The 27,007-nt window shown below is 47.7% G+C and overlaps 3 protein-coding genes and 1 pseudogene across 4 annotated transcripts in view; 3 read left to right on the forward strand and 1 right to left on the reverse strand.

Annotated features, from left to right (window-relative positions):
- LOC309545905 (uncharacterized protein) overlaps positions 1-11,504 on the forward strand; it is a 146,645-nt gene extending 135,141 nt beyond the window's left edge. Inside the window, exons 7-8 of the mRNA XM_082245326.1 lie at positions 9,603-9,656; positions 11,473-11,504. Coding sequence (XP_082101452.1) covers positions 9,603-9,656; positions 11,473-11,480 — 62 coding nt within the window. The 3' untranslated portion in view covers positions 11,481-11,504. The remainder of the gene's footprint in view (positions 1-9,602; positions 9,657-11,472) is intronic.
- The window catches only part of LOC309545902, a 1,177,957-nt pseudogene that overhangs the window by 928,585 nt on the left and 222,365 nt on the right, over positions 1-27,007 (reverse strand). The window lies entirely within an intron of this gene.
- Positions 528-6,456, forward strand: LOC309546594 (uncharacterized protein; the record flags this gene model as incomplete). The annotated part of the gene is made up of 2 exons (XM_082246341.1): positions 528-1,137; positions 6,239-6,456. 2 exons carry the CDS (start codon positions 528-530, stop codon positions 6,454-6,456), a joined length of 828 nt encoding a protein of 275 aa, XP_082102467.1.
- Positions 22,764-27,007, forward strand: part of LOC309546595 (uncharacterized protein) — a 64,989-nt gene continuing 60,745 nt past the window's right edge. The window contains exon 1 of the mRNA XM_082246342.1: positions 22,764-22,801. The gene's annotated coding sequence lies outside the window, so the exon portion shown is untranslated. The remainder of the gene's footprint in view (positions 22,802-27,007) is intronic.

Below are 27,007 nucleotides of genomic sequence, written 5' to 3' on the forward strand. Positions count from 1 at the left end.
CGCTCCTCTTGTGTCAGAATCTGCCAAGTCTGTGCCCCTTCAGTCAGTTATTCCCGATCAGTCTTCCCTTCCTAAGTGTGACCTTAAAGAAGCCCCCCACCCACCAGGAGTGCTGCTGCGGCTTCCTCTGTAAAGAAATCTTCTGTGAAGACTTCAAAGAAGAAGAAGAAAACAAGAGATGAAAGCATCTCTGAATCTGACCTGCAGTACCTGGAGGAGAGAAGGAAGGTTGTGAGGCGGAAGAGACAGACGGGGAGGATGGAACAGGGACAGGATGTCCCAGTGACTGTCTCCAACCGTTCTAGGGCTTCTGCTTGGGATATCTCCTCATCTGGGGATTCTTCTGAGCAGAATTCTGAAATTGAAGTGGAGTTGGAGGAGGCTTCAAGAAAGAGAGAGGCTTCTGGTGATAAGCAGCAGAGGGGAGCTAAGAAGCAATCCACCCAATAACCCAAATGGCGGTTCCCCCTCCGTTAAAAGTGGTGACAATAAATGTCGCCAGTATTAAGTCAGTAAGAGCTCGTTCTATGGCCTTCTTTTTGTTCAGCCAATTAGATGCTGAAATTTTATTTTTGCAGGAGACTAGGCTCACCTCCTTGGCAGATATTCATAAGGCCAAGAGAGAGTGGAGGTATGGTCCATCTTACTGGTCTCTTGCGGCCGAGCCTTACGGCGGGGTGGCGGTGTTGTTTAAAACCGGCATGGTAACTGTCCGGCGGGTTATTGAGGTGGAGATTGGGAGATGTATGGTCTTAGACGTTCTTGTGGGAGGGCAGGACCTGCTCCTAATTAATATTTATGGGCCGCACACAAAGTGGGACAGGAAATGCCTTTTTACAAGGATCAAGCCATTTCTTTTTACATCCCGGCAAGTGGTTTTTGGAGGTGACTTTAATACTGTGACTAGGCCCAAGGACAGGAAGGACTTCAATGACAGGCTGGGATATGATAGCGTTTTTTTAAATAGTATGGTTAGGGATGCTAGTCTTGTGGATGTGCACATTAAGCACCTTCCGGATGACACAGGGTTCACCTTTCATCGAGGTAATAGTCAGAGTAGGATAGATAGGTTTTTTTTGAAGGAGGCCTCTGCTTTCTCACCCCCAGTGGTGCAGGCAGTGGAGTTCTCTGATCACTGTATGCTATCTGTGGTCTTGAATGCTTCAGACTTCCCTCAAAGGGGCAAAGGCATCTGGAGATTAAATTCGACTCTCCTTGAGGAAGAACATGTTAGACAATCCTTTGAGGAATTCTTTCAGGCACAGGTGACCATCCTGGACTTTTGTAGCAGCAAGGCTGAGTGGTGGGAGCTGACCAAAAAGAGGATTGCTGGATTCTTCAGGGGCCTAGCCAATAAAAAACAGTTTAATAGATACATGACCTACCAACGTTTGTGGAGGAAGCTGGATATTCTTGTCTCGAGAGGAGGAGATCCTGGGGCAATCTCTGAAGTGAAAATCCTCCTCAGGAAGTGTCAATATGACCGGCATACCTCTTTGGTTCTGGAGCGGGACTATGGGAAATACCACTCGCCTGACCCTTACCAGAACTGCAAACAGGGTGTAGCTGTTAAGATGGTCGTTGGCCTTAAGGATAGTACAGGTTCCTTGACAAAGTCCAGGTCAGGGATCCTGGAGGTCGTAAGGTCTTTTTATGCTGAACTTCTTGGGAGGAAAGAGCTTGACCGAGACAAGATGGAAAGCTTTTTGGACTCTACTCCAGGTCTAAATGGTGGAGATGTCCCTTTGATGAATTTGACAGAAGAGATCACAGTTGAAGAGGTGACGAGGGCAATTGAACAGCTTGCCATCAAAAAGTCACCTGGACCGGATGGTCTGACGGCTGAGTTTTACAAAGCCTTTAAGTCTATTCTGGCCCCACATTTGGTAGAGGTTTTTAACAGTTGCCTTGCTGAGGGGGTGCTTCCCCCTTCCATGAGACTCTCAGCTGTGATTCTTCTTTCAAAAGGTAAAGATCCTTTGATGATTGAGAATTGGCGCCCCATCAGCCTTCTCAATGTCGATAGAAAGGTGCTGGCAAAGATACTTTTCTGGCGCCTATCGGCAGTAGCAGAGTCTTTGCTTTCTCGCCATCAGCACTGTTCGATCCAGGGAAGGAGCACCTTCACAGTGGTTTTAACTGTCCGGGAGGCCTTGGAGCAGTGCAGGGCTGCAGGCTGGGGAAAGTATCTACTGGCATTGGATCAGGCAAAGGCTTTCGATCGTGTCAATCATGAGTACCTGTGGTTGCTCTTTAGTAAGTACGGTCTGCCGGGTGGTTTTGTCGATTGGTTAAAAGTTTTGTATAAGGGGGCAGAAAGCTTCCCTCTTGTTAATGGTTGGGTTGGACAGTCCTTTGAGGTTGGCTCTGGGGTGCGCCAGGGTTGTCCCCTGAGTCCCCTGCTTTATGTGTTTGCAATCAACCCCTTCATCAGGAGGCTAGAGAGCAGCATGTTGTGTGGGGTACCAGTGGGAATCCCGGGTGAGCCGCCTTTGAGGGTTGTTGCCTATGCGGATGATGTGTCAGTGATTGTCACTGGGACAGATGAAGCGGAGGAGGTGGTCTCTCTGACATCACGGTACTCTGAAGCATCAGGCTCCAAAATCAATCAGGAAAAGAGTGAAGTTTTTTGGATGGGAAAGGAAGGTGAGGGTTTTGATCTCCCGGACACCTTTCCAGTGCCCCAGGAAAAAATTAAGATATTAGGCATTGAATTTGGACCTGGCGATTATGGCCTCAAAAACTGGGAAGGCAGGCTGGAAGTTGCCAATACTAAGGTGGTCAGCTGGAAGAGATGGAAGTTATCTCTGAGGGAAAGGGTTGATCTGATTAAGACTTACCTGATACCGATCTTCTTGTATGTCAGCCCTGTCTGCATCTTGCCAGTGTCTCTCTATGCTAGGATCTATAGTGTGTTCTTCCAGATGCTGTGGGGGAACAGACTGAACCCCATCAAGAGGAATGTCACCTATCTATCCAGGAGGGAGGGTGGCTTAGGTATGGTCAACCCCGTTCTTTTCTTTTCACTGCTATTTCTCAAGTTTAATATTGGTAGTATGCTTGCAGTGGAACCTCCTGGATGGGCAGGCATGTTTAGATCTTGGTTTAGGCCTTTTCTGCGACTTTGGGAAGAAGGTGGCCAAGTGAAGAATCTCAGAGGTCATCGTGGTCAGCTCCCAGCCTATGTCGCTCCGTGTCTGAAGTTGCTGCGGCAGTGGCGACTGTCGGCTGAAGATCTCAGATCCGCTCCGAGGAAAGTCCTTATGAGCCGAGTCTTGAGCGAAGTCTTTCATGACCCACTGGCCTTAAGGGATTGCCCAGGCCCAATTTTGAGGGAAGGGTTAAGACTGATTAATTTGGCTAGAGTCCCCCTTAAATTCAGGGATCTGGCCTGGTTGTGCTTCCACGGGAGGCTCTATGTTCGGGGCAATTTGAAATTCCGCAGTGGGATGGATCGTGGTTGTCCTCGGGAGGAATGTACAGGTGAGGAGGAGACTATGGACCATTTTCTGCTTCGTTGCCCTTTTAACATAGAGGTGTACAAACAGGTGGGGCGGGCCCTCGGTGTCCCTTTCCTCTCCAGGCTGGGTTATGCTGAGTGGGTGTACGGAGCATTCAATACTGGTGGGGGCTTTTGTTTGGATACACTTTTTTTAGTTAGTTTAGTAGTCCGTTATTACACATGGAACGCACGGTGTCAGGTCACCCTTCGGCGTAAAATCCTTTCTGTTCAGGTGGTGGTGTGTGACATTCTGCATGAGGTGGGGAAGATTCGGGCGCTTGAGAGAGACAAGTGGGGTCAGAGGGCTTGGCTGAAGGCGTGGAGGGGTTTCAAGCCTCCCTGACTGCCAGGAGTCTCTTTCCCGGGTGTGGCTTTCTGTCTCTTATCACCCTAGATTTTTTCTTAATGCTCAGTTTTTGATAAATGGCTGCATACATAGGTGATGGGTTGTGCCTCTTAGGCCCTCTCTGCTGCTTTATGTAAATAGTTTTCTAAGAATGTTGGAAGTGGATTATGTATATATTGTATATATTCTGCACATGGATGTGTATTCCTTTGTTTTCAGTTGAAATATTGTACTATAGTTCTGTTTTTTACTTTTGTATAAAATATGTTGCTTGATTCTTTTCAATAAAAGATCAATAGTGCTCTATCATTGGTATCAGTGGAAGGAATAGTGTCCCATCATTGGTGTCAGTGGGAGGAATAGTGCCCCATCATTGGTATCAGTGGGGGGAATAGCGCCCCATCATTGGTATCAGTGGGAGGATTAATGCCCCATCATTGGTATCAATGGGAGAATAGTGCCCAATCATTGATGTCAGTGGGAGGAATAGTACCCCATTGATGTATCAGTAGGGGGAATAGTGCCCTATTACTGGTATCAGATGGAGAAATTTCCCATCATTGGTGTCAGTGGGAGGAATAGTGCCCCATCATTGGTGTCAGTGGGAGGAATAGTGTCCCATCATTGGTGTCAGTGGGAAGAATAGTGCCCCATTGATGGTATCAGTGGGAGGAATAGTACCCCATCATTTGTGTCAGTGGGAGGAATAGTGCACATCATTGGTGTTAGTGGCAGGGAATAGTGTCCCATCATTGGTGTCAGTGGGAGGAATAGTGTCCCATCATTGGTGTCAGTGGGAGGAATAGTTCCCTATCATTGGTATCAGTGGGAGGAATGGCATTCCATCATTGGTGTCATTGGGAGGAATAGTGCCCCATCATTGGGGTCAGTGGGAGGAATAGTGCTCCATCATTGGTGTCAGTGGAAGGAATAGTGTCCCTTAATTGGTGTCAGTGGAAGGAATAGTGCCCATCATTGGTGTCAGTGGGAGGAATAGTGTCCCATCATTGGTGTCAGTGGGAGGAATAGTGCCCTATCATTGGTGTCAGTGGGAGGAATAGTGCCCCATCATTGGTATCAGTGAGGGGAATAGTGCCCCATCATTGGTATCAGTGGGAGGATTAATGCTCTATCATTTGTATCATTGGGAGGAATAGTGTCCCATCATTGGTATCAATGGGAGGAATAGTGCCCAATCATTTATGTCAGTGGGAGGAATAGTACCCCATTGATGGAATCAGTAGGGGGAATAGTGCCCCTTTATTATTATCAGGTGGAGAAATGTCCCATCATTGATGTCAGTGGGAGGAATAGTGCCCCATCATTGGTATCAATGGGAGGATTAATGCCCTATCATTGGTATCATTGGGAGGAATAGTGTCCCATCGTTGGTATTAATAGGATGAATAGTGTCCCATCATTGGTGTCAGTGGGAGGAATAGTGGGAGGATAGAAGTGGGATGACCCACTTCTATCATACGTACCTCAATGGGAACAGGACCTGGGGACTCATACGTACCTCAATGGGAACAGGACCTGGGGACTCAGTTTTCCTCCAAACAAGCAGAAAAGATTTTTCCCCACAAATCATCCATAGTTAACAAGTACCAAGTGGTGGTGCATAAAATTCTCTCGGGATGGTATCGCGTCCCTCACTTGCTCCACAAAATAGATAGCATTTTTCTGGACACCTGCTGCTATTTCAATGAAGCGGTGGGTACAATGTCCCATTTTTTCCGGCAGCAGGGCTGAGACAAGGGGTGGGCTGGAGGGGGCGGCTGCCCTAGGCACTGTGGTATCATGTGAGGTGGGGGGGGGGTACCACAAGGAGATTGGGGGGAGGGGATTTATATTAGAAGGGGGGATTTGGGGGGCAGCAAGGGGTAGGTATTGTTCCAGGAGGGGAAATTGGGGTTTTTTGCTGAGAGTGGTGATTTAGGGGGATTTGTGTTGGGAGGGGGGATGGGGGAAGAAGATGTGTGCTAGGAGGGGAATGGGGGGGGGGGGTTGTGCTGGAAGGGGCGCATTTGGAATGGGGGGAAAAGATGTGCACTAGGAGGAGAAATTTTAGGGGTAGAGTATTTGTGCTAGGAGGGGTGATTTTTCTAAAACATTTTTTATGGCAGGGGCGTTTAAGCTGGGCGGATTTGGGGGATGGAGCTCAAAGATTTGTGCTTGGAGAGGGAGTTTCAGCAGGTGGTTGGATTTGTATTGGGAGGAGGGGGAATTGATGCTTAGGGGATAAGCATGCATATTAGTGCTCAGGTTTTTTTTTTTTGGGGGGGTTGACATGCAATGTTCATGCATTTGGGGGGCGGCACAATTTGGTATGTTCACCCTGGGCTCTAGATGACCTTGTTCCAGCACTGTCTGGCAGTGTCCCCTTTTAGGGCGCTTGACATTGGTTGACCCAAGTGGGAACCCTTCACCGGGCAGAGAAACGCATCCGGAAATTCAATCACTGACTATACATCTGGTGAACACGGCTAGAGCTTTCATCCCTTTACTCTGGAGGCAGACACAGCCTCTGACTAAGGTCCTGTGGTATGCTAAAGTCAATGACATCCTCCATATGGAGGAACTAAGTGCCACCCTAATAAAAAACTGAGGAAACTTTCAGGGAGCGTTGGAGGCCCTGGAGATATGGTTGTCTGCAGTCTGTGTCCCAATCTGAGCCTGTTGCTGGCCAAGCCACCTGATAATCGCCTCTCTGTCTATGGATTGAAGGTCATGCCTGACCTCTGGAGGGAGATCCTCTCTCCTTCCTACCCCTCTCTCCACTTTCCCTTCTCTCTTCCTCCTTTCCTCCTCACCCCTTCTTGCCAGTAGCGGAGCCAGAGGGCTAGCTGGGGGTGGCAATTGCCACCCCAGACAAAGTCCTTGCCACCCCTGTTGCCACCCCGCTGAAAACATTACACTGTTTGATTTAGGGCTGAAACAACTAATCGACTAAATCGATAATAATCGATAATGAAAGTCGTTGTCAATGATTGTCATTATCGATTAGTTGCTCCATCCATTAGTTGCGCTGCATTCTGGACTTTCCCCGCCTGTCAGCGCCGTCTCCTCTGTAAAGCCGCCGGCTGCACACACTGTGTCTCAGAGCTCGGCGCTTACGTGACCCCGCCCCCTCTCTCCTCCTTTCCTCTCTGCCTTCTTGCTGACGTCAGTGAGGGAGTGAATCAGATCGAGGGAGGAGAAAAGCAGCAGCCGATCACGTGAGTGCCGAGCTGCCCCTTACAGCGCTATAGCTGTACAGCGTCCATGCAAGAATCAATGCAGCGCGCCAAAAAACGGAATATATGCTTATCCTGATAAAATAGTTAATATTCCTTATAAAGTGCAATATTATAATAGAAAAATAAGTGATTAAAAACGTCCGTATAGCACATATAGTGGGTCTTTCTATGCTACCTATTTTATATCTCTGGCTGACACGGACGTTTTTATTCATTTATTTTTCTATTATAACATTGCACTTTATAAGGAATATTAACTCTTTTATCTGGATAAGCGTTTATTATATTATTTAATTAAAAAAAAAAAAAAAGTTTTGGTATAAATATACTGGTAGCATTATGTGCCCTGCAAGTGTTACTTTCAATTATTTTATTCCCAAACAGTGCCCCATCTCTGGTGTTGCCGGGGGGGGGGGGGGGGGGGAGGGGGAGACAATGCCCCATCACCGGTGTTGATGTGGGGGGGGTGAATACCTTGCCACCCCTGTTTTAAAAGTCTAGCTCTGCCACTTCTTCTTGCGTACCCCACCCTTTCTTTTAAATGGGCTACTCCCTTGAATGAGGAAGTTACTGACCTTTTATCCTTTCTGTGACGATGACGTTGCTACACTTAGACTTGAGTCATCTCCCTGAAGCTAGATCAGATTTTTCTGCTATCCTTTTCTTGTGTTCTTCGTGATTATTTTATGACAAGTTTGGATTATTTGCTTTACCTAGGCTAGATCCAACACTGGAAATGAGGCATGCCTAGCTAGTCCCACAGTGCCGATTTACCAGTTATGTTGCTGTGGTGAAAGTTTTTATTAGGGTGGCGGTTAGTTCCTCCATATGGAGGATGTCATTGACTTTAGCATACCAGAGGACCTTAGTTGGAGGCTTGCCTTGGTTTGCTTTTTTTTTTGATGGGTTCTTCATCCCGTAGAACTATTCCTTCAACAGCTTATCTATGTTGGCACATTGAACAATGACACGATAGTTATGGCTTCTACGAGTAACGTTTTTGGCTATGGTGTACTCAGGGCTGCTGTTAGAAATCACGGGGCCCCGTACAGACTACCTGGCAGGGCCCCCCCCAAGAAAATATTAAAGATATATTTAGCTAAAGTTACAACAAAATCACTATTAGAAGACACAAATACAACATAACTCACATAATTCCTGCTAAATCAAAAAGAAAAAACTATGTTAATAAATAAAAATGAAGATGAGATGAAAAAAATATACAGGCTGGGCATTTGGAGCTCCATGATCAGAGAGACAGAGGGAGAGAAACAAAGTTACAGATAAACTCAGGAGTAGAGCTAACATTAGAGCCAGTGCTGGGAGGGGGGGCCACACATGGAGGGGGATTAGTGAGGGACAACTGTCTCTTTCTCAGCACATAAAAGCTGATAGCAGGGAGAGGGACAGATTAGATTCAGGTGCTGGAGGAAGATTTCTGTATTTGTTGTCCATCACTAATCCCCCTCTCTGTGTGGGCCCCCCTGTGTGCTGGGGCCCCCTACAAGAGGGCTGGTGGTCCCCCCCTATCAGCGGCCCTGGGTCTACTCATGTTCTTGTATTATAAATGGCCATCAATAAAGACGGAATAAAAAAAAAGAGAGCTGCAGATTCCAAATGTAATAAGTTGTCCATGGAGAGGGAGTGGCAGGTCTAATTACAACCGATCGAGGGGTCTGGGGGGGGGGAGGGGTGTAATGGAGATGTGTTGAAGTGTGTTATTATGCTCCAGCACAGCGGTTGCCAACCGACCTCAAGGAACACTAAACTCACAATTTAACATTTTAGAGAATACACAACCAAGTATAATTTTGTGGTGCTAAGCAGTTTGTATAGAATGTGTTATTGTTGATAACAAGAGAATCAGTAAAATAGATCACCTGCAACCAGCAACAATAGACCCCCCTCCCAACAACGAGAGATCCTTTCAGCAACAATAGATCCCTTCAGCAACAATAGATTCCTCTAGCAACAATAGATCTCCCAGAAATAATCGATCCACCCCCAACAACTATAGTCCCCAGAAGCAACAATAGATCTCCCAACAACTACAATGCACTTATCAGTAACAATAGTAGACCCCCCCAAGCAACAATAAATCCAATGCCCCCAGCAAGAATAGATCATCTCCAGCAACTATAGACACCCCCACGCGCAACAATTGATCGCCTAGCAGTCAGCATGAATAAATCCTCCAGTGGGCATCAACGGTACACCCTGCTCAACTGTAGATCCCTCCAAGCATCCATTGACCCCAAGCAACAAAAGGTCCCCCCAGTAACCATAGACTTCTGCAGTAACAATAGACCCTCCCCCCAACAACAATAGATCCCCTAGCAGCCAGCATCAACAGACCCTCCAGCACACCCCAGCATCATTTGCCATTACATACATTCAGTGCTGATGGTACCAGAACTGCTAAAAAAAAGCCCTGTGTGGGACTATTTATGTAAATAGTTAGAAAGGACAATTTGCATGTTTATTGACTAATATTTCATCTTTCACATGTTTTAAGAAGAAACTGAAGTCGGAGATAATGTGCAACCAGAAGAGGATGATCCAGGAACAGGTGGGTGTCAGGGAATGGTGGGTGTCAGGGAACAGGCGGGTGTCAGGGAACAGGCGGGTGTCAGGGAACAGGCGGGTGTCAGGGAACATTTGGGTGTCAGGGAACAGTTACTGTAGATGTCAGGGAACGTTGGGTGTCAGGGAACAGGTGGGTGTCAGGGAACAGGTGGGTGTCAGGGAACAGTTAGATTGCAGGGAACAGGTGGGTGTCAGGGAACAGGTGGGTGTCAGGGAACAGGCGGGTGTCAGGGAACAGGCGGGTGTCAGGGAACGGTAGGTGTCAGGGAGCAGGCGGTTGTCAGGGAACAGGCGTGTGTCAGGGAACAGGCAGGTGTCAGGGAACAGGTGGGTGTCAGGGAACAGTTACTGTAGATGTCAGGGAACGTTGGGTGTCAGGGAACAGGTGGGTGTCAGGGAACAGGTGGGTGTCAGGGAACAGTTAGATTGCAGGGAACAGGTGGGTGTCAGGCAACAGGTGGGTGTCAGGGAACAGGTGGGTGTCAGGGAACAGGTGGGTGTCAGGGAACAGGCGGGTGTCAGGGAACGGTGGGTGTCAGGGAACGGTAGGTGTCAGGGAGCAGGCGGTTGTCAGGGAACAGGCGTGTGTCAGGGAACGGTAGGTGTCAGGGAACAGGCGGGTGTCAGAGAACAGTTAGATGTCAGGGAACGGTGGGTGTCAGGGAACAGGTGGGTGTCAGGGAACAGGTGGGTGTCAGGGAACAGGCGGGTGTCAGGGAACAGGCGGGTGTCAGGGAGCAGGCGGGTGTCAGGGAACGGTAGGTGTCAGGGAACAGGCGGGTGTCAGAGAACAGTTAGATGTCAGGGAACAGGCGGGTGTCAGGGAACAGGCGGGTGTCAGGGAACAGGCGGGTGTCAGGGAGCAGGCGGGTGTCAGGGAGCAGGCGGGTGTCAGGGAACAGGCGGTTGTTAGGGAACAGGCGGGTGTCAGGGAACAGGCGGGTGTCAGGGAACAGTCGGGTGTCAGGGAACAGGCGGGTGTCAGGGAACCTTGTGGGCTTCATACGGTGGTTAATCTGACCAATGGAGAACTAGATCAATTTTTTTTAGTTTTGAAACTCAAATTTGCATACAATATAGAGTTCAGCCTTCATTCAAATCTCGGGACTAATATTTTCTTCTCTACTAATGATGACGCAATTCTCTAATTTGCAGAATTTAAATTCAGTCAAAAGATGTCATTTAAATTTTCGTATTATGAATGGCATTGCAGTCAGTGGGAGACGTATTTGATGGTCACTGTTGGCCCTTTGGAGGGTTTCTAGATGAGCTATTAGGGTGGCATCACTAAAACTCCAAACTTTCAGCATGAACTGCTAACAGCTAACATGATACAAAGCTCTACTACGGCCATGTTTCTTATCACATAACAGTAAGATACGCCAACTGAACGGAAAAAGCTAGAACAAAAAAACTTTTTTATTGCTGTTTTGAAAACCTGAAATCATAAAAAAAAAAAAAAACTGGACAGGAAGTGAAGAATCTTCTCAGTGGGGAAACAAACCAATGATATCCTAACATTCCCTCTAATCCTGGACACAAATTCTGATTCCTGAGTCCTGTCTGTTATATTCCTGTGTTATGGTGGCTCTGGCCATTCACTGGAAAATGGGATTATTTCTGCTTTATTACACCAAAAATATGCACAGGAATAGGATAGAAGTAGGTGAGTTATTCTGTACAGTGATAGGAGTGCTATGTACTATGGGGTGTTGTTGGGGGGAGGGGGGGATGCATACAGCCATGTGATAATGGGTGCTCTGCATGGAATATAATGTTTCTCTTATTTGTCTACTCAGTTCTGTGACATCTGCTGGAGTGCAAGAACTTGGAAGAAGCTTGGAGGCCATCATGAACCTTTGTTATCATCTTTTTGTTGATATGATATATATATTTATCCTATATATTTTGTCCCTGGTATGAGGACTGCACTGAACTTCTGTTATATTTCTGGATATCTGGTGCCCAGTTCAAAAACTGAAACACACCAAGAACCTGGAAAATATCTTCCCAGATCCACTATGACACCTTCCTACTTTCCTATACACCACACTGTGTTCTATCTATCTATCTATCTATCTATCTATCTATCTATCTATCTATCTATCTATCTATCTATCTATCTATCTATCTATCTATCTATCTATCTATCTATCTATCTATCTATCTATCTATCTATCTATCTATCTATCTATCTATCTATCTATCTATCTATCTATCTATCTATCTATCTATCTATCTCCACCATCACTTTCTCCTCCACCACTATCTTCTTGTATCCTCCATCCATACCATAGCCTCCAACCACATCTCCTCCATCTCTACCTGGTGCCCAGTTTAAAGGCTCTATTTCTTTCTCATCCATCACATTCTCCTCCACCCCTATCTCCCTGTATTCCCCATCCATATCATCCCCTCCATCCATATCTTCTTATTTTATATTATCTCCTCCATTTACATCTCATCCATTTGTATAATCTCCTCTATCTATACTATCTCCTCAATCCATATCTCTTTCTTCTATATCATCCCCTCCATCCTTATCTTCTTGCATATCTCCGCCCCATCAATACCATGCCCTCCACCCATATCTCCTCTGTCTGTTTCTTCATCTCCTCCATTCCTATCTCCCTATATGCTCCATCCATATCACTTCCATACATATCACCTCCATACATATCACTTCCATACATATCACTTCCATACATATCACCTTCATCCATCTCCTGAATCCATATCTCCTTCACGCATATCTCCTCCACCCATATCTCCTCCACCCGTATCTCCTCCACCCGTATCTCCTCCATCCGTATCTCCTCCACCCGTATCTCCTCCACCCGTATCTCCTTCAACCGTATCTCCTCCACCCGTATCTCCTCCACCCGTATCTCCTTCAACCATATCTCCTCCACCCGTATCTCCTCCATCCATATCTCCTTCACGCATATCTCCTCCACCCATATCTCCTTCAACCATATCTCCTCCACCCGTATCTCCTCCATCCGTATCTCCTCCACCCGTATCTCCTCCACCCGTATCTCCTTCAACCATATCTCCTCCACCCGTATCTCCTTCAACCATATCTCCTCCACCCGTATCTCCTCCACCCGTATCTCCTCCATCCATATCTCCTCCACCCGTATCTCCTCCACCCGTATCTCCTCCACCCGTATCTCCTCCACCCGTATCTCCTCCACCCGTATCTCCTCCACCCGTATCTCCTCCACCCGTATCTCCTTCACCCGTATCTCCTCCACCCGTATCTCCTCCATCCGTATCTCCTCCACCCGTATCTCCTTCACCCGTATCTCCTCCACCCGTATCTCCTCCACCCGTATCTCCTCCACCCGTATCTCCTCCACCCGTATCTCCTCCACCCGTATCTCCTTCACCCGTATCTCCTTCACCCGTATCTCCTCCACCCGTATCTCCTCCATCCGTATCTCCTCCACCCGTATCTCCTCCACCCATATCTCCTCTATCCATATCTCCTCCACCCGTATCTCCTCTATCCATATCTCCTCCACCCATATCTTCTCTGTGTCCTCCATTCCTATCTCCCTATATACTCCATCCATATCTCCTCCACCCATATCACCTCCACCCACATCTCCTCTATTTATATCTCCTCCACCCGTATCTCCTCCATTTATATCTCCTCCACCCATATCACTTCCATCCATATCCCCAACATCTCTATTTCCTCCATCTCCTTTCTCCCTATCTCCTCCAATCATATCTTTTCCACAGGGCCGATCCTAGGGTCTCAGACGCCTGGGTGCAGAAATATTTCTGGCGCCCCCACATGGGTGTGGTCATCTTACTAACTCCTCCCCATTTACAGATGTTTCTATGGCAACGACTTAAACACAGAGATGCTCCCCTAAGGAGTCTTCCTTAGCCCGGGACCCTCCCACGATCTCTTAACAATAAACAAATTACAGGAAGAGAAGCAGAGTACTCTAGGACCTGGAGGGGGGTCTCTCTAATGGACAAAGAGAAGGCATCTGTTAGAGAGTCTGTTAGAGAGAGCCCCCAAACATACTATAGGAGATGGTCAGAGACTGCGGATATGATACAAGAGATCAATGTATCGATGCAGCCTCACCAGTGCCCATCAAATGCAAGCTTGTCAGTGCTCATAAAATGCAGCCTTATCAGTTGTGCCCACCAAATGCAGCTTTATCAGTGCCCACCAAATGCAGACTCATCAGTGCCCACCAAATGCAGCCTTATCAGTGCCCACCAAATGCAGCCTTATCAGTGCCCACCAAATGCAACCTACCAGTGCCCACCAAATGCAACCTACCAGTGCCCACCAAATGCAGCCTACCAGTGCCCACCAAATGCAGCCTACCAGTGCCCACCAAATGCAGCCTTATCAGTGCCCACCAAATGCAACCTACCAGTGCCCACCAAATGCAGCCTAGCAGTGCCCACCAAATGAAGCCTTATCAGTGCCCACCAAATGCAGCCTACCAGTGCCCACAAAATGCAGCCTTCACTACCTCCACCTAACCTCCTAACCCCTCTCCTACCTCTTCCCTGCAGCATGCATGCCCCCCAATACTGCACCTTCACTACCTCCACCTAACCCCTCTCCTACCTCATCCCTGCACCATGCATGCCCCCCTCCATACTGTACCTTCATTACCTCCACCTAACCTCCTAACCGCTCTGCTACCTCATCCCTGCACCATGAATGCCCCCTCCATACTGCTCCTTTACTACATCCAACTAACTCCTCTCCTGCCTCAATCATGCACCATGTATGCCCCCCTCCATACTGCTCCTTTACTACCTCCACCTAACCTCCCAACCCCTCTCCTACCTCATCCATGCACCATGCATGCCCCCCAGTACTGTACCTTCACTACCCCCACCCCACCTCCTAACCCCTCTCTTACCTCATCCCTGGACCATGCATGCCCCCCCTCCATACTGCTCCTTTACCACCTCCACCTAACCTTCTAACCCCTCTCTTACTTCATCCCCGGACCATGCATGCCCCCCTACATACTGCTCCTTCACTTCCTCCACCTAACCTCCTAACCCCTCTCTTACCTCATCCCTGCACCTTGCATGACCCCTTTCCTCAATACTGCACATTCACTACCCCCACCCAACCTCCTAACCCCTCTCTTATCTCATCCCTGCACCATGCATGCCCCCCCAATACTGCACCTTCACTACCCCCACTCAACCTCCTAACCCCTCTCTTACCTTATCCCTGCACCATGCATGACCCCCTCCCCAATACTGCACATTCACTACCTCCACCTAACCTCCTAACCCCTCTCTTACCTCATCCCTGCACCATACATGCGCCCAATACTGCACATTCACTACCCCCATTTAACCTCCTAACCCCTCTTTTACCTCATCCCTGCACCATGCATGCCCCTCCCCCTCAACACTACTGTACCCGCACTCCTCCTCCAGTCCCCCGAACAATCTGGTAAGGTAATAGTAGGTAGTAATAGGAATTATTGTAGCTGGTGAAGCTGTGTAGGAGATGGACTCCCTCACTGACTACCACCAGTGCTTCCTGTTCTATGAAGGCGATGTGTGCCGCCGGTCACCTGAGAGGAGAGGACAGACTGTTTGCTCTGCCAGTTCCGGTGTTACCGATATCAGCACAACACCGGGGCCCCTCGCCTTACCGGGGAGAGTTTGCTGAGTGTCTCCAGTCCCAAACGTTATCTTCTCTGGCAACCAACTTTGTCCCGCTCCGCCCACAGCTGTCACCCTGCCCCTTCTCATCGGAGGCGCCATACAGTGGAAGTAACAAGGGGTGAGCAGGGCGGATGGGAGGTAACGAGGGGGGGGCAGATGGGAGGTAACGAGGGGGGGCGGGGCAGATGGGAGGTAACGAGGGGGCGGGGCGGATGGGAGGTAACGAGGGGGGGCAGGGCGGATGGGAGGTAACGAGGGGGGCGGATGGGAGGTTACTGGCTGTGGTCAACTACAAGCAGGTGGAGGAGGGAGGAGACCACTTGAGCTTCTGCGCCCCTCCTCTGCCTCAGCTCACGGCACCTGGGCGCGGTGCATCCTGTGCACCCGCCCAGGATCAGCCCTGCTCCTCCATCCATATCTCATCCACCTATATCTCCTCTCCCATATCTTCTCCACCCGTATCTCCTCCATCCATATTTCCTCCACTCATACCTCCTTCATCTATATCTCCAACATCTCTATTTCCTCCATCCCTTTCTCCCTATCTTCTCCAATCATATCTCCTTCATCCTTATCATCCCCTCCATCTTAACCATCCCTATCTCCTTTTCCCTATATTTATCCTACTGGTATTGTTATGTAATGGTATCAGCCAAATGATCAGACCAGTGGTGATGTGCAATTTCTACTTTACTTAACAATGAAAATCAACTAAGATTACACAGGAGATCGTGTGAACAGGGGTTTGCAGTACAAAACGGCAGCATGAGGAGTGGGGAAACAGGCATAAAACATATGAAAACAATTCTACTGCAGTTCTACGAATGACCACTGGATGGCAGCAGAGTGCTCTGAGTTCAGTTTACTGATAGAATAAAGAGCTGAAGACTCTCACGTGTTCCAAGAGATTAATCGTTCATTCAGCAGACTGTGAGTTGAGGGGATTTCCTGCTGGCACAGACTTCACACAGGCACTGCTGATGCTGACTTCGGTCAGGAGGCTCTGGGGGCCGTAGATAGGACCAACCCACTGCTTGGACAGCCTCTCCACATGGACTTTAACAGAGTTCTCTCCAGTGACTGTGGCTTGGATAGATGCTGCGTGCTCTTTTGCCCACTTTTGGTGGCCCACACACCAGACTGATCAGATGAGGACCCAGCACTTGGGGACAGCTCACTTGCCCAGTCACTGCTGTCCCATCAGGCAGGATCTCTCTGAGCCCAGGAAGCTGGGCGGAGCTGGCATTTATACCCCCTGGGCATGTCCTGGAACTCAGGGGATGCTGGGAGCCCAGAGGATTGTGGGGAGTTAAAGGGACTTGCACCTGCATCTAGATAAAGGGGCACACCACTACAGTATCTCCTCTTCATATATATCTTTTACTTGTACATCGTTTAGGTAATGTCCTCTGCCATACTCTCCAGTGTTACAGAAGAAAATTTTCCTCACGTCACAACTTTCCATGGGTTTGTAATAATTTTTTTAACTTACTTTTATTATTTACAATGCGGATGTACATGTTGTATCATCAGGCCTGTCCTCTCTATTATATCTGACCTCCCTTGGGATGTACATGGTTGGAGCTGTACAGGAATAGATGGAGGAGTCTCCCTTAGTCAGTCATGGAGATCTCTGTAGATTGTTGTAGAGTGAGATGGATCTTGCAGGATAATGAAATCAGATTCTGCAGAATATCCTAAAAGATGATCTATGACTATAGCCTCAGGACACTAATAGGCCTTCACTCATTAGGAGACGCATATTACTACAGCCAGTCACAGGATGGTGTATATTGTGTCCTTTCTATCACCTCCATTCATCGGTCTTCATGTCCGTCTGGGATATCCGCACTTCCTCTGCACATTTCCTGGATCGAAAAACCACTAGTGGTGTAACTCAAAATCTTTACATGGGAAAGCTGGAGATGTCTAGAGTGTATACTTACAGACTTCACTCCTTTGTGTGTCTCTACTCTCTACCCACCGCTGTGCATTCTGGTTCCTTCTGTTACATAATATAAGATAAATAATAACTCGGCACAGGGATGGTGGGAACCCCTTATAATGGGCACAGCAGGGGTACAGACCCAGGAACTCAGCACAAGATGGTGGGAACCCCTCATAATGGGCACAGCAGGTGTACAGACCTGGAAACTCAGCACAGGGATGGTGGGAACCTCTCATAATGGGCACAACAGGTGTACAGACCCGGGAACTCAGCACAAGGATGGTGGGAACCCCTCATAATGGGCACAGCAGGTGTACAGACCCAGGAACTTAGCACAGGGATGGTGGGAACCCCTCATAATGGGCACAGCAGGTGTACAGACCTGGGAACTCAGCACAGGGATGGTGGGAACCTCTCATAATGGGCACAGCAGGTGTACAGACCCAGGAACTCAGCACAAGGATGGTGGGAACCCCTCATAATGGGCACAGCAGGTGTACAGACCTGGGAACTCAGCACAGGGATAGTGGGAACCTCTCATAATGGGCACAACAGGTGTACAGACCCGGGAACTCAGCACAAGGATGGTGGGAACCCCTCATAATGGCCACAGCAGGTGTACAGACCTGGGAACTCAGCAAAGGGATGGTGGGAACCCCTCATAATGGGCACAGCAGGTGTATAGACCCAGGAACTCAGCACAGGGATGGTGGGAACCCCTCATAATGGGCACAGCATGTGTATAGACCCAGGAACTCAGCACAGGGATGGTGGGAACCTCTCATAATGGGCACAGCGGGTGTACAGACCTGGGAACTCGGCACAGGGATGGTGGGAACCCCTCATAATGAGCACAGCAGGTGTACAGACCCAGGAACTCAGCACAGGGATGGTGGGAACCCCTCATAATGGGCACAGCGGATGTACAGACCCAGGAACTCAGCACAAGATGGTGGGAACCTCTCATAATGGGCACAGCAGGTGTACAGACCCAAAAACACACAGATCGTACCAACAATGAAGTGGTCCTTTGGTTTTATAGCACTGTATATTATACACATTAATAAGCTGGCCCGGCCATACGAAGGGACCATCATTGGACAGTTACTGCTTGGTGGCCTCCATATACATGGAGGGCAGGAACCCATTGTCCTCGGTGTACTGTATGCTGGTGTGTTCTGTTGTATAACGGATGAGAGCATTCCCGTGCTTGATGCATGGCAACCAGAACTCTGTCTGGATTGGACATTTTACCCACACAGATTTATAAAGCAGCCAATCATAAATCTGTAAATGTTAATCAGTTTATACGGGAGAAAGGAAATGTAACTTTAAAAATTGCTAAATAAACAAAAATGTTACATTATGTGACCTGCGTGGACCCTTCTTTCCTCCGTACATAGTATAGCACACCTCCACAGTAGAGGGAGGTGCGGGGTGATCATGTGACCTGTGTGGACCCTCCCTATCTCAGTACATAGTATAGCACACCTCCACAGTAGAGGGAGGTGCGGGGTGATCATGTGACCTGTGTGGACCCTCCCTATCTCAGTATATAGTATAGCACACCTCCACAGTAGAGGGAGGTGCAGGGTGATCATGTGACCTGTGTGGACCCTCCCTATCTCAGCACATAGTATAGCACAGCTCCACACGATGGCTGAAGCGGGAGATGCAGGGTGATCATGTGAGCTGTGTGGACCCTCCCTTCCTCAGTACATAGTATAGCACAGCTCCACACAGTGGCTGTAGGCTAAGATGCTGGGTGATCATTTGACCTGTGTGGACCCTCCCCTCCTCAGTACAGAGTATAGCGCAGCTCCACACACTGACAGTAGGGGGAGATGCTGGGTGATCATGTGAGCTGTGTGGACCCTCCCCCCTTTCTCAATAAATAATATAGCGCAGCTCCACGTAGTGGCTGCAGGCGGAGATGCTGGGTGATCATGTGACCTGTGTGGACCCTCCCCTCCTCAGTACATAGCACAGCACAGCTCCACACAATGACAGTAGGGGGAGATGCTGGGTGATCATGTGACCTGTGTGGACCCTCCCCTTCTCAGTACATAGTACTGAGAAGCTATGACTAAGCACCAGCTTGGGTGCGAAACACGTTAGCTGCCAGTGTCATCATCTCCGCTGTGGTATGATCAGCCTTCATGTATTTCTGCATTTTTGTTTCTTCAATAAAGGACTCATTTTTTGGAGTGCTGCCATCCAGTCCATAATTATTATTATTGAAACTGAGAGAAGTCTGAGATCGTCACTCCAACATAAACAGATTCTCAGAATTTGGGATGAAGACGCGCTCTCATATACTACAAACTACAATAAAATAATACATAGCCACACTTTACTCGAGGTCAACAAAGTGCTCTATGCATGAAACAATCCAAATAGCAGACATGTGTTGGGACAGATTAAGGTGTACTCTCTCTTCCATGTCTCATCCTACGCGTTTCGTCACCTACGTGTGACGTCATCAGGAGCATGATCACTTCCTGGAAAGCTGGGGAACTCCGCGCCTAATTAGGATTTAAAAATAATTCTGAACTCCAGAATAAACAAATTGTATAAATGCAAGAATTGTCTATTCTTTGAATCTTGTGTATTTCTTTCCGTACTCCTCTCCTGGACTGACATGGCTTCCTCTGATTTCACTGCACACTGTGAGCTTTCAACTCACAATGTGTGTTGAAAGGTGCAACAAGACAGGTAGAGTCTGCCTCATTTCCTGGCGGGAGGTTGTCCAGCATCATTTAGACCAGTGGTCTCCAAACTGATGGCCCTCCAGCTGTTGTGGAACTACAAGTCCCATCATGCCTCTGCCCATGGGAGTCATGCTTGTAACTGTCAGCCTTGCAATGTCTCATGGGAATTGTAGTTCTGCAACAGCTGGTGGGCCACCAGTTTGAGACCCCTAATCTATGCCATGGGTGCTCAACCTTTGGCCCTCCAGCTGCTGCAAAACTACAAGTCCCAGGAGGCATTGCAAGGCTGACAGTTGCAAGCATGACTCCCAAAGGCAGAGGCATGATGGGACTTGTAGTTCTGCAGCAGCTGGAGGGTGACAGGTTGAGCACCCCTGATCTAGACAGCCTGACTGTCCCTGGCCACGCCCCTTTCATTATTCACTGGATTTCAGTTCTTCCAGTCAAGGTGGGTCTAAATGCAAATGCAGTTTGCCTAGCAACGGCCACTCCTCCAGAATGATATCCACCCATGAAGGCCATAGGTGTGCGCACATTGTGTGCCGGGTGTGCCTGGGCACACCCTAATCACCCTGTGTAGTGCTGATTTTCACTGCTTCCTGGTGCCCCCTGTCTCTGCCCTGCAGTGCTGCCAGCTTCCCCCCTCTCCCGCCCACTGCTGTGGGTGATGTGGTAGTGTTCAGGATGGATGAGTGAACACAGTGAGTGATCTGCACTGATCGTTCCTGTGTTCATTCTTAACTGAAACAGAAAACTATTTACTATGCTTCCGTTTGTGAATGAATAGGAAACCGCTCAGCACTGAGCACTTCCCATTCATTCAATGTGCAGTACAGCTGAGGCTGCAGAGAAAGGGACTGGGGAAGCTATGTCCTCTGTCCATTTCTCTCTGTTTAGACCCTTCACATTTCACCAACCCCCCCTAAAAAGATTGCAAAAAAATTATTAAAAATAATAAAAATAAAAACTACTGACACCATCCACTGCCCTACTGACATCGTCCGCTGCCCTACTGACATCGTCCGCTGCCCTACTGACACCGTCCACTGCTCTACTGACACCATCCACTGCCCTACTGACATCGTCCGCTGCCCTACTGACATCGTCCGCTGCCCTACTGACATCGTCCGCTGCCCTACTGACACCGTCCACTGCTCTACTTACACCATCCACTGCCCTACTGACACCATCCACTGCCCTACTGACATCGTCCGCTGCCCTACTGACACCGTCCACTGCTCTACTTACACCATCCACTGCCCTACTGACACCATCCACTGCCCTACTGACATCGTCCGCTGCCCTACTGACACCGTCCACTGCTCTACTTACACCATCCACTGCCCTACTGACACCGTCCACTGCCCTACTGACACCGTCCACTGCCCTACTGACACCATCCACTGCCCTACTGACACCGTCCACTGCCCTACTGACACCGTCCACTGCCCTACTGACACTGTCCACTGCTCTACTGACACCATCCACTGCCCTACTGACACCGTCCACTGCCCTACTGACACCGTCCACTGCTCTACTGACATCGATCACTGCCCTACTGACACAATCCACTGCTCTACTGACATCGTCCACTGCCCAACTGACATCGTCCACTGCCCTACTGACACTGTTCACTGCTCTACTGACACCATCCACTGCTCTACTGACACCATCCACTGCCCTACTGACATCGTCCACTGCCCAACTGACATCGTCCACTGCCCAACTGACACCGTCCACTGCCCTACTGACACCATCCACTGCTCTACTGACACCATCCACTGCCCTACTGACACCGTCCACTGCCCCACTGACACCATCCACTGCCCTATTGACATCGTCCTTTGCCCTACTGACATCGTTCACTGCCCTACTGACACCGTCCACTGCCCTACTGACACCATCCACTGCCCTACTGACACCATCCACTGCCCTACTGACATCGTCCACTGCCCAACTGACACCGTCCACTGCCCTACTGACACCGTCCACTGCCCTAGTGATACCATCCACTGCCCTACTGACACCGTCCACTGCTCTACTGACATCGTCCACTGCCCTACTGACACCATCCACTGCTCTACTGACATCGTCCACGGCCCCACTGACACCGTCCACTGCCCTACAGACATGAAATTCTGCTCTAATGACACCATCCACTGCCCTACTGACACCTTCTACTGCTCTGTGATATACACACATATGTGATTGTGCTCAGGGCGGCACACCCTAATGCTACAGCCTGGGCACACCAATGATCAGGGCATTTTCATATCTGCATAACTCCTCCCACTGCTTGGCATCAGGACGGAGGGCTTTGAGAGGAGTACTGAGGCCAGGGGCTGGGATGTTTTCAGGAAGCTATGTACAGTCCCTCCCATCAGCCACGATCTGCCTTCATTGCATAGATAAGCACAGAGACCCAGTGATAACATGATCACTGGCTCTTAAAAAGAGTGTGTTATGAAAATCTAAACTGGAATGTAAATATAATTTATCATGAGAGGGGAGGAGCCATAAGCAGATCACACTTCAGCTTTAATAAAAAGACAGATGGTCTGTAGATGTTGCTGTAATGTTATATTTCTTCCCTATTTAGTGTTCAGATTCTTACATCATTCCTGCTGCATAACGCGCACTTGTGATTGGTCGGGAGGGGGAGGGTAGCGGATTTTCATGAAGTTAAGTTGGGTGTGATACTAACAAGGATAGGAAAGTGAAAGTAACATTTCTATATAAAAAGCAGAGTAGAGTCAGAGCCGTCACTGCGGGGATCGGAGGGATCAGACGGAGGTGAGTCCCGCTAATACATAGCAGGCGTCTGTCACTCGTTATCCTATACTGGGGGGGGGGGGGCATTCACACTATGGGTTCATACACACAGGGAGTTTAAAAAACTGCAGCGCCGCTGTCAGGAAAAAGCAGCATTTAGCCGCGTTTTTGAATAACGGTTATGCAAATTTCTCTGCATTTTTAAGCATTTTTACACTAAAAACACTCCCTAAAATGTAAAAACGCCAAAGGCTGCTAAATGCAGCTAAAAGCTTGTTGCAGTGTTTTGCAGCGTTTAGCAACATTTAGCAGCGTTTACCAATGTTTAGCAACATTCAGCAACCTTTAGCAACATTTAGCAAGGTTTAGCAATGTTTAGCAACATTTAGCAACCTTTAGCAACATTTAGGAAGGTTTAGCAATGTTTAGCAACATTTAGCAACTTTTAGCAACATTTAGCAAGGTTTAGCAATGTTTAGCAACATTTAGCAAGGTTTAGCAATGTTTAGCAACATTTAGCAACCTTTAGCAACATATAGCAAGGTTTAGCAATGTTTAGCAACATTTAGCAAGGTTTAGCAATGTTTAGCAACATTTAGCAAGGTTTAGCAATGTTTAGCAACATTTAGCAACCTTTAGCAACATTTAGCAAGGTTTAGCAATGTTTAGCAACATTTGGCAAGGTTTAGTAACGTTTAACAACATTTAGCTGCGTTTACCAACGTTAAGCAACATTTAGCAAAGTTTAGCAGTGTTTAGTAGCGTTTACCAACGTTTAGCAACATTTAGCAACATTTAACAACATTTAGCAACATTTAGCAGTGTTTAGCTGAGTTTACCAAGGTTTAGTAACATTTAACAACATTTAGCAACCTATAGCAATATTTAGCAGTGTTTAGCAGCGTTTAGTAACATTTAACAAACTTTAGCAATGTTTAGCAACATTTAGCAGCATTTAGCAACATTTAGCAATGATTTACCTTAAGGCTCCATGTACACGGGACGCTGGAAATGGCCGTTTAGGAGCAGTTGGGCGTTTTTTTCAGAAGCCCCTGAACCCATCTACATTTTATCTTATCTGTCCATGTACACCAGGTCGTTTACAGTCATTTGCAGGCAGTTGCGTTCAGGGACTGTTTTTAAAACGCAATTATTTGCGTTCGAACGTGTGTTTCCCGGCGTTTCAATGACCCGCGTTTAGCGTTCGCGTTTTTCCATTTTAAAGGGGAATAATTTTTATGACCTCTAGGAACGCTTCTAAAAGCAAACGCCCGCAAACGCTGCTAAACGCCCTCTAAACGCAGGTACAAACGCGACTGAATGGACGTTTCAAACGTCCTAAAAATTCCAGCATTCAAAGGGACTTTTAACAACGTCCCGTGTACATGGAGCCTTAGAAACATTTAGCAGTGTTTAGCTGCGTTTAGCAACGTTTAGCAGCATTTAGCAAAGTTTAGCAACCTTTAGCAACGTTTAGCAACATTTAACAACATTTAGCAGTGTTTAGCTGTGTTTACCAATGTTTAGTAACATTTAACAACATTTAGCAATGGTTAGCAACCTTTAGCAATGTTTAGCAACATTTAGCAGCGTTTAGCAACATTTAGAAACATTTAGCAGTGTTTAGCAACATTTAGCAATGGTTAGCAACCTTTAAAAACATTTAGCAGTGTTTGGCAAAATTTAGCAACATTTAGCAACGTTTAGCAATGTTTAGCTGCATTTAGCAACATTTAGCAACGTTTAGCAGCATTTAGCAAAGTTTAGCAACCTTTAGCAAGGTTTAGCAAGGTTTAGTAACATTTAACAACATTTAGCAAAGTTTAGCAACATTTAGCAATGTTTAGCAGCGTTTAGCAACATTTAGCAACCTTTAGCAACGTTTAGCAACATTTAGCAGTGTTTAGCTGCGTTTAGCAACATTTAGCAATGGTTAGCAACCTTTAGCAACGTTTAGCAATGTTTAGCTGCATTTAGCAACCTATAGCAACATTTAGCAGCATTTAGCAAAGTTTAGCAACCTTTAGCAACGTTTAGCTGCGTTTAGCAACATTTAGCAACATTTGTTTAGCAATATTCTAGAAATCACAGATTTGGAAGAACAAACCTCTCTTGCTATGGCTGAAAGGGTCACCTCTTTGGCCTTCACCTGGACATTCGGCTCCTGGAGGGTTTCCGGCACTTTAGAACAGATCACCTTCTTGCAAAGTCAATGAAAACTGGAAAGTTTGGCTGCTAGTTACAATGAATGGGGTTTGTCAGATAATGAAAGAAATTAGCACGAGGTGCCGATCAATATCAATAACTGAGAGATCTGAAAGTGTTCTCTCATTTTCATCCATGTTCAAATCTCATTTAATTTTTTTGTTCTGTGCTTCAAAATATATGTTAGCCATGAAATATGCTTCACAAAACTGCTCTTTTACTCCTGTTTAGATCATTTCTAATAGGACTAAGCAGTCACCTTGACATTTAGGAAATTGTAGGTTGTTCTCTACTTTTGATCTCCAGTGTATATATTTGTGGTCAGGGAACCAAGTCAAGTGAGCGAAATTATAACAATTAAAGTATGGTTGCAGGGCACCAAAACCGCAGTTCGGGCAAGCCTGTAAATAAAGAGGGCAAAAAATATATTTAACCAAACAACCTTTAATACGCCCATAAATACACAATGGAAAGATACAAAGACTATGATGCTACGTGGTCAGCTCTCTGAAAGCTTGTCTAAACTTTTTCTCCGGCTGGGGAATGTAGCGGTTGTATTTGGTAGATTTCCACTGGCCCATCCTTTTGATGACGTGAACAGGTATATTATGACTAAATGCTGCTGAAGCTGCCCCTATGTGGAAGGAATGACCCGTGAAGATTGCGGGGTCGCAAGCTATCTTAGACAGCAGAGTTCTCAAGTACCCTATGAACCTGGATGTAGTGAGAGGCATAGCATGGAGACTTACTAGGGGAGCGTCATGGTCTCGACCTGACAAGATCAGAAGAAGACGGTCCAGGAACGGAACTGGACACCACTCGTTGCTTGTAGGGTACAGAGGAATGTCGACTGGCGGCCCCATCTGATTTGTTTTGGACGGTCGCAGTGTCAAGACAAAGTGATCCCCCACCTTGACCAGGTCTGCCACCCTCAGCAAGTTGGAGGCTCCATTTAACCTCCCCACCATAAATTAATTTGGATGCAAGAACCTGTAGAAGGCTAGGTATATGGCGATTTTGATAACACTGCTTGTCCCCGTTTCAAACGGCCGTGTGTCCGACATGTCGGACAAAGCCCTGAACCTGATGCTGTCAATCAGCTGGCATCTCGTGGGCTTGCGGTCTTCCAAGGGAAGAATGCCTTTTAAGACGTTCGTTATCGGCCTTGAAGACATAAAGGTACCATGACTGGGGTGCGTGTTGATGACATGAAACTGCACACCTGCGAGATAAAGTTTAATCGTGTTGTGTGCGAGCTTCAAGTTTAAGTGGCAAAAAGAGGAGAATGCCACCATGGTGTCTAAAGAAAACGGATCCAAGCTGCTGGACTCCGTGATGAACCTGACGAAGATGGTCAGAGCTCGATTGTACGAGTGTCTGGTATTGGCCAAGAGCGGTGATTGAGCTAGCATGCTTCCATGAGCCATGAGCTCTGCTAATCCAGGATGAGTTCCTGAAACCGAGGCGATATGTCCAGGATTCTTGCGGTTGTGGGATGTAATTGGAAGAAAACCTGCAATTTACAACAAGAAAGGGCATTAGCTGCTGAATTGTGGGAACCTAGCACATGCTCACAAACTAGTCTCCTAACTAGACTCATGATGGTGAGGGACGAGGATCGGTCCCTGTTGTTGATGTCGCAACCCGCCACGTCAGTAAAGCATTTCACTGTCTGACCTACCCATAGGTGTCCCCATACCCAGGCTGCTGCCACTATGGGGTAAACCTCAAAAAGGGCAGAGGTACTGTTGAAAGATGGTAAATTAGCAGTCTTGGGTGGCCAAACGTCTTTGAACCAGCTGTTACCACAACTAGCTGCGAACCCCGAATGGGCTGCCGCATCGGTCTACAAAACCGGGGAGCTATCTGAAAAAGGCGGGATGAACATATTTACCCCATTCCAATGACCCAGGAACTGTCGCCACATGGACAAATCTGCCCTGGCCTGCCCATCCAGTGAGGTGACACTCCCATCGTGCGGGAGGCAGCAGAAGCAGAAGCAGACTGAGAAGTCTAGAAACA

The sequence above is a fragment of the Pelophylax lessonae genome, assembly GCF_965119305.1.
Source record: "Pelophylax lessonae genome assembly, chromosome: 2".
In the NCBI taxonomy this organism is placed as follows: Eukaryota; Metazoa; Chordata; class Amphibia; order Anura; family Ranidae; genus Pelophylax; species Pelophylax lessonae.